General features: G+C 51.4%; 1 protein-coding gene across 5 annotated transcripts in view; it reads left to right on the top strand.

Annotated features, from left to right (window-relative positions):
- LOC138634283 (beta-1,3-galactosyltransferase 1-like) overlaps positions 1–7,109 on the top strand; it is a 72,648-nt gene extending 65,539 nt beyond the window's left edge. For 4 of the 5 annotated variants that reach the window (XM_069721073.1, XM_069721075.1, XM_069721072.1 and 1 more), the window contains one exon: positions 5,868–7,109. In XM_069721073.1, coding sequence (XP_069577174.1) covers positions 6,110–7,096 — 987 coding nt within the window. In that variant the 5' untranslated portion in view covers positions 5,868–6,109 and the 3' untranslated portion in view covers positions 7,097–7,109. Of the gene's footprint in view, positions 1–3,596; positions 3,848–5,867 lie in introns of those variants that run through there. The other variant, XM_069721077.1, reaches the window with a different exon arrangement.
- Positions 7,110–7,500: the final 391 nt, after the last annotated feature.

The following is a 7,500-nucleotide window of genomic DNA, read 5'->3' on the forward strand; positions in this document are numbered from 1 at the left end:
GCCGTACTGTTTGTTGCCGTGAAACAAATCTCTTCGTCGATTATTCATTCAAGACGTGTCAATCCATCGGCCTACTCCTGATAGCGGCGTGAAAAAAGTACCTGACGATTTCTCGAAGGATCCTTAAGGTGGGCCGTGGTTGGAGGGAAGCTGTTTCCTCAGTCATCACAAAGCCCCCCGCCCCCCACCCCCGCCCTCCTCCCCGGAGACGATATCACAACGCCCTCGAGTCAGTTTTCGTACCCTCTTTGAACAATATTTACGGGTCGCGCCTCGCTTTCAAACTCCATCGTCGCGGCGCCGGTGTGTAAAGAATTAAACGCCTTGACAGCGCTGCTGAAAACCGCGAGTGACGCCGGCTGCTCGCTGTTTCTGCCCCCCCTCCCCTCCTCCTCGCATCCCCGCCAATCATTAAATCTGTAATACGAAAGCAGGCAGCGGTTGAATGTAAGGTGTCAGCGCGCCGCGCTGGGAATATGATTTATTTACCTTCAGATGTGTCGTCTCTTTCCACCACAACAGAAACCCATTAAAGTCTATACCCAGCCACCCTCCGACTTTGTTTTCCTCCCCCCCCCGCCCCTCCCCCTGTCGTGCCGACTCGCGAGCCCCCCTCCCGCCAGCGAGGTCAGCCCACGCCGCGCTAATGACTGCAATCAATTATGCGGTGCAACATTAAACGAGACTGAAACTCCCACGTCGCTGGAGCCCCGCCGGCTCGTTCTGCTCCGGCCCGTAGAGGTCAGTCGATTGTAAAGACAACAAAGCTGATGAATTCACGGCTTTTGTTTGTTTTTTTAAAAAAAGGTGAGGTGAGATTTGCTTCTAAACGCACTACAAATATGAGAAAATAGTTGCTGAAATCCTTCTTGTTCTGAATTTTAAACCATTTCTCATCATTTTGTTGTTCAGGATTTTGTGGGCGGGGCTAAAACAGTAGCTCCATGATGACTCCTAAAAAAAAAATATAATAACTCGAGCGTCAGCTCGATTGCGGGTCGCTATAGCCTACCTGATAGTTGTGAGAAGTTGTGAAGCTTGAACCGGAAAGAAAACTTTTAACAGCTGCTTTTATTTTGGAAAAATGATGTGTGTAGAAAAGAGGCTTTTGATTTTTAACCATTTAAAAGACAAACGTACGGGACCGTCGACACCCAGCTGCCTGTAGCACCTGTTCTGCTTTTGCAGAACGAAACAGAGGTGATTCGTCTCCGGAGTATTTATCTCGCTGATGGCGTCGGGCGCATTTCAGAAGAAGCTTCCAATTAAACTTTAATCACTATCAATATTTCAACCTTTTCAACTTGACAGTTCTGTATTAGGTCCTTCAGAAAGTGTGCAGAAAGTTGCTTATGAAAAAAATAAATAAAACGAAAGCTTTCAGCGTGTCACATACATATTTAATGAACATTTCACATCTTCAGCTGTAATAGCAGGTGAAGACTGTCGAGTGAAACTAGTTTTCAGCCCATGAAACGTCAACATAACCGCTGATTTTTTTTTTTTTTTGTGCTTTGACTACATGGAGATGTTCAAAAGTTGGTTTTAAATTACACGCTAAGTGTCACGATGTTGCAGAAGAACACCGCGAGGGTCGCGCGACGACACACCTGGGGGCAACGTTATCTTCGCTCAAAGCCACAAACACACCTGCCGTCCATGACTCCGGATAAAACCCAAATTAGAGTCACAAAGAATAAATGTGATGTGTAGATTTAACTAGTGCTATTTCATTTCAGCTCCAGACTTCTAATGCTCGCAATTTTGACCGCAGTTTTCATGATAGATGCGGCTCTCGAAACGTATTAAAGTACAAGAGTGAGTCGTCGGCGTACTGATTTAACCGACTCATCATTTTGCACGGTTGCGACGTTCTTCTTCTCTTCCTGATTGATGCTGATTAAATATGTGAAAGCCATCGAATGTATATAAAAGTGGACGTCAGCCTGCAGGTCTGAAAAAAATGGGGCCGATGCAGAAGCGCCTTAAGCTGCAATACCGCCGAGGGCCACCAGAGGTCGGCTTTAAAAAGCCTCCGTAGACTCCCATTCAACGTCTCATGAAATTCGAAGTTATCTCGGTTGTTGTTTAGCTGAAGTCGCTCCTTTTTTATTAGTTTTCTGGAGGTCCATCTGAAAATAATCCGTCATTTATTAGAAAATAAGCCTCAAAAAACGGTGTTTTTAAGGGGCGTGTCTATTTGATTGACAGGCCTGTGGTGCAGTCAGGTTACGGCTATCGGTGGTGTAAACGCAACGTTGTCGGGTGTCAGATCCACCGCTCGCTCCGCCCCCGGCTCGCCCAAATACGGTCAATACCTGCTCCAAACCGCTGTTGGTTGCTGCCCGGTAACATGTTGTTTTATGGCGGCACGACGGTTTGCGGTTGCCTCTAACGGCCAATCGAATAAGACGTAGAGTTGAGAGGTTTTATAGTTGAAAAGCAGCAGAAGAAGGGGGATCCCTTTTAAAGTGCCTTTTTTTGTTGTTGTTGTTGTTGTTCGGTTTCACCAAAGTCCCAAAACTCGCAGCCAGAAAAAGAGCACGCTGGGTAATTGTGCTTGAAATGTAGCCTTAAATCCAAGTCAATAACGTGGTAAAAAAAAAAAAAAAAGGTCCGATTCCACTCCTTCTTTTTCGCTTAAAGAGATAAATGTTGGAAGTATTTTCTCTGCTGCCGCACAAAAAAAAAAAAAAAAAAAAAAAAAAAAGGGGGGGGGGGTCGTAACGTGGAGGCTCCGAATCTGGTGTGAAGTGTAACGGAGCGGCGGCCGGCGCCGCGGAGCTCCGGGGGAGGCGGCTAAATTGGCTTCCCAGAGGGGATCATGTTCAAAACACTTCACGCTGCAGACTGACTGCATCCCCCCCCCCCTCTCTCCCTCCCTCCCTTCCTCCCCCCTCCACACACACTCACACTATTTCCTACCAGGCTCTCTCTCTCTCTCTCTCTCTCACTCGGGCCTGTCACCACGCTGTCATGACAACCGGCTCATTTTTAGCAGATCATTGGCAAGGAGCCCTTTAAATAGGTGTTAATAATAACTGTAATTATTGCACTGATGTTATCAAAAAAAAAATGTTTTCCCTTTTCACACGCTGTTTTTACCGCAACGTGGTATTTCAGAGTTACGCTTTCAAACGGCGTGATGTTTATCAGCAGGTCGTCAACTTTTAACCATGTTTTTTTTTTAGCCAGATTTTGCTGACACTCCCCAGTTGTTATTTTTACGTCATTGTCACGTCACGGCCCATTTTTTTTTTTTGCTCGTCCTCGTTTGTCACCATAATGTGCTCCCTCCCCCGTTTGAGCGTCGCCCTGTGGGAAAGACGAATGAGAGTTTTGAACTCCGGGAAGCTGCTTCTGGATTCCTCTGCTGAATGTGTGAAATCACAACAGGCCACATCATTATTCTAAGCAGAGTATGTTTCCCGAAACACGGCCGGAGGCGATATTTAACCTGTTGGATGCAGTTCAGCCTCGGTGTGAAAGCAAAGCAGCTTTTTAGCTTCCAGAGCGCCGATTAAATCTTTGTTAAGCAAGAAACCGTCTGGCTGGAAACCTTTTATAGGGGATGTATGCAAATCGCCCGGTAGCCATGGTAACGCGCGTGCGAATGCGAGGAATCGCTCCCTGATGAAATAGTTCACCAAGGAGACATCAACTGCAAGTGTACAACGAGGCTTATTAAATCAAAAGACGCAGGACGACAGAAGCGATATTTAAAGAACAGCTTCCGAGCCGAGAGACGATTGGTCGACGGCGGCGTGATGTCACAAAGGGAATGGCGGGAAGTGGAAGATTAAAGCGGGACGAGATCAAAGGGGAAAATCCTGAAACGGGAATAGAGGTGGGTTACGATTGTGAGTTTGATGTAATCACCAAATAAATAAACCTCTCCCCCTGTAATATTGATATTCTGCTGCAGATACAATTTCAAACAGTTGCAGATGAAACGCTACGGTTATTTTTGTTGCTGCGGCGTGGAGCGTTGTTGACTCGTGTTGCATCATACCGACGGGTGTTTCTATTATTTTGGCCACCGGGTTTAAAACGGCGAGAAGTTCAGCACAGTGGAGTCGGCACCTCCCTTAAATGGCTGCGTGCGAAAACGGACCAACGGAGCGCGTCAGTTGCAGTTAAACGCGCCTCGTGAAGCGGCGGCCGAGCGTTGACGCGCACGCGAGCGGGAGGAAGAGGCTGAACACGAAAATCAAAACGGAAGCGGTCGAGACTGAACCACTCCGGCAGGAATCTGTCACGTCCTTCGTCTGGCAAACACTCCGGCCGAGTCAGCCGCCTGCTCGGTCCCCGTTTGGGCTGAATTTATCTTCCGCTAACCACAAAATGATCGCCGCTGCTGCCGACTGTCTGACGCTGCACGAGCCGCGTATGTATATTTATTTACAATAAAAAAAAAAAAAACGGGCTTTTTCCTCCTCCTCGGAAGTGCAACCACGTGCAGGAGGAGGAGGAGGCGGCGGCGGCCCTCGGAGCGCCGGGGCGAAATCCAGAGCGACGCGGCGGCGTGAAACGATAGAGCCATCTTTCAATTTGGTGGGAGGGAGGAGGGGTGGGGGTGTGTGTGTGGAGGGGGGGGGGTCTCTGTGTTTCCGTGAGGTGCATCACCAGAAGACAGATGTGGGTCATTCTAGGGGATGAAGGGGGAAGAAAAACCAATGGACTCCACTGGAGGTGAAAACAAGGTGGAATATGGTGACTTAGTGTTGTTGTTTTGTTTTTGAGGGAGGAGGAGGTGGTGGGAGGAGGAGGGAGGAGGCTTTAGGGAGGACTGATTACGGTAGAAGGCTCGTCGATAAGTTGGGAGTCGAGTGCAGGAATAAAAAATAACGCAGAATGGAGGTAAAGGAGAAGAGAGGAGGGGAAGGGGGAAAAAATGGGGTCGGTGGGCGGGGGAGGTGGAGGGGGGGGGGGGTAGTGAGACATATAAAGATGGATCAACCGCCCGCTGGAGTAGAGAAGGAGGGATGTGATGAGGAAGAGGAGGAGGAGGAGGAGGTGTTGGAAAAGCAAGCCCTCCCCGTGATGAGATGGATTCTACTGGACCGTGAGATTGATGACTCTGAGAGAGGGAGAGGGAGATAGTGGGAGAGGAGAAGGAGGTGGAGGAGGAGGAGGAGGCGGAGGAAGAAGAAGAAGAGAAAAGTCCTGACGAAAACAAGCAAAAGAAATATATATAAAAGAGGGAGTCGCTCTTATCGCCGCCGCTTCCATCTTAAAACAGAGAAGCATCGTTGCACATTTCGGTATCTCTAATAGGATCTATAGCACTTTTTTTTAGGGGGGTTCATCATCCGCTGTGCACGATATATATATAAATATATGTAGTAAGAAAGAAAAAGTATTCCCCGCAGAAGAAGAGCAGAAATAAAAGCTGCTGCCTCCGAAGAGATTACGTCTGTTTGTAAAGAGGGGATTAGCTTTAGTTTGCTTTGAATGCGCCTCTTAAAACCTCCTTTTGACCGGGATAAATATTCCACATTGAGGAGTTCTTAAATTCATCGTTACGGGTCGCGTCGGTCCAATTAAGAGACCAGCGGCTCCGAAAACACAGCGAGCGGCTTTATTTCAAGGAGCCCAATATGTAAAGATGGAGTTCGGTCGGACGTTGAAGGGCGGAGCCAAGTGGGGGGGGGGGGGGCGTGGGGAGGAGGGGAGGAGGGGGTGGATATTAATCCTCCCCCTCCTCCCCCCGTGAGATCATTTCACCTTCTCCGCCTTGTTCATCTCCTCCTCCTGCTCCTCCTCAGACTGCCGGGCCGTGGCATGAGAAGCGTTCCATACGTCTTGTCGTCGATATAAATCCCCGGATCCATCAACCTCGTCTCTCTTTCTTTCTTTTCCCGTAGATGCCGTCGCCGAGCGCTGAAAGGATCCCCGCCAGCCGCGGCGGGCCGCCGTGAGGCCGACGACATGGCAAGACGTCTCCGCCGCCGCCGCCACTAGCCAGCGGGGGGGTGGGGGGAGGAGTCGGTACGTCCCGGACGTCGATGCCCGCCGCGTCGCGGAGGCCGCAGCAGCAGCAACAGCCCATGGGGGCGGGGCCTCGACGCTTCCAGCCCCGTCGCCCGTGGTAACGCCCCGCGGCGCGATGCCTTCGAAGGTCTCCTGCCTGTACCTGCTGACGGTGGTCTGCTGGGCGAGCGCCCTCTGGTACCTGAGCGTGTCGCGGCCGTCCACCTCGTACGCGGGCCAGCCGGCCATCCCGATGCGCAAGGCGCCCAGGGCGGGCGGCAACGCCACCTTCGGCAACGTCCGCACGCGCTCGCTCAACCCGCACGACTTCGGCTACCTCGTCAACGAGGCCGGGAAGTGCGAGGCGGAGGCGCCCTTCCTCGTCATCCTCATCAGCACCACGCATAAGGAGTTCGACGCCCGGCAGGCCATCCGGGAGACGTGGGGCGACGAGAGCACGTTCCCGGAGGTGCGCGTGGTCACGCTCTTCCTGCTGGGCCGCAGCACCGACGGCGTCCTCAACCAGATGGTGGAGCAGGAGAGCCAGATCTTCCACGACGTGGTGGTGGAGGACTTCGTGGACTCGTACCACAACCTGACGCTCAAGACGCTGATGGGCATGCGCTGGGTCGCCACCTTCTGCCCGAGGGCGCAGTACGTGCTCAAGACGGACAGCGACATCTTCGTCAACATGGAGAACCTCGTCTACAACCTGCTGAAGCCGGCCACCAAGCCGCGGCGGCGCTACTTCACCGGCTACGTCATCAACGGCGGGCCGATCCGGGACATGCGCAGCAAGTGGTACATGCCCCGCGACCTGTACCCGGAGAGCAAGTACCCGCCCTTCTGCTCCGGCACTGGCTACGTCTTCTCGGCGGACGTGGCCGAGCTCGTCTACAAGACGTCGCTGCACACGCGGCTGCTGCACCTGGAGGACGTGTACGTGGGCGTGTGCCTGCGCAAGCTGGGCATCCACCCGTTCCAGAACAGCGGCTTCAACCACTGGAAGATGGCGTACAGCCTCTGCCGCTACCGCCGCGTGGTCACCGTGCACCAGATCTCCCCCGAGGAGATGCACCGCATCTGGAACGACATGACCAGCAAGAAGCACCTGAAATGTTAGCGCGGCGGGAGGGGGGTGGGGGCGGGGGGCTTGGTTCTCCGTCCCGAGGAACCGCCACGAACTCGTCGACTCACGGAACATCGGCCGTTACGGACTCGGAAAAACTCCCGAGACGGAAAAAAGAAAAAAGAAATGTGCAAAAAAAAAAAAAAAAAAGAAAGAAAGAAAGAAAAAAAAAAAAAAAAAAGAAAGAAAGAAAGAAATGCCAGCAGCAGCAGCGTGGGTTTTTTTTTTTTTTTTTTACAGGAAATTACAAGACGGGAAGCGGAGAGCGTGTTCAACCACGGGACACGGACTAATTACCAAAACCGCAGACGGGAACCGGACGTTTCTTTTTCTTTTTTTATTTATTTCTTCTTTTTTTTTTTTTCCTTTCCCCTCCTCGGGGGGGGGGGGTCGATCAC

The sequence above is a fragment of the Brachyistius frenatus genome, unplaced genomic scaffold (genome assembly GCF_029030835.1).
Source record: "Brachyistius frenatus isolate BFR_SWC_R1_liver_20210118 unplaced genomic scaffold, ASM2903083v1 Contig_256, whole genome shotgun sequence".
NCBI classification, from domain to species: domain Eukaryota; kingdom Metazoa; phylum Chordata; class Actinopteri; family Embiotocidae; genus Brachyistius; species Brachyistius frenatus.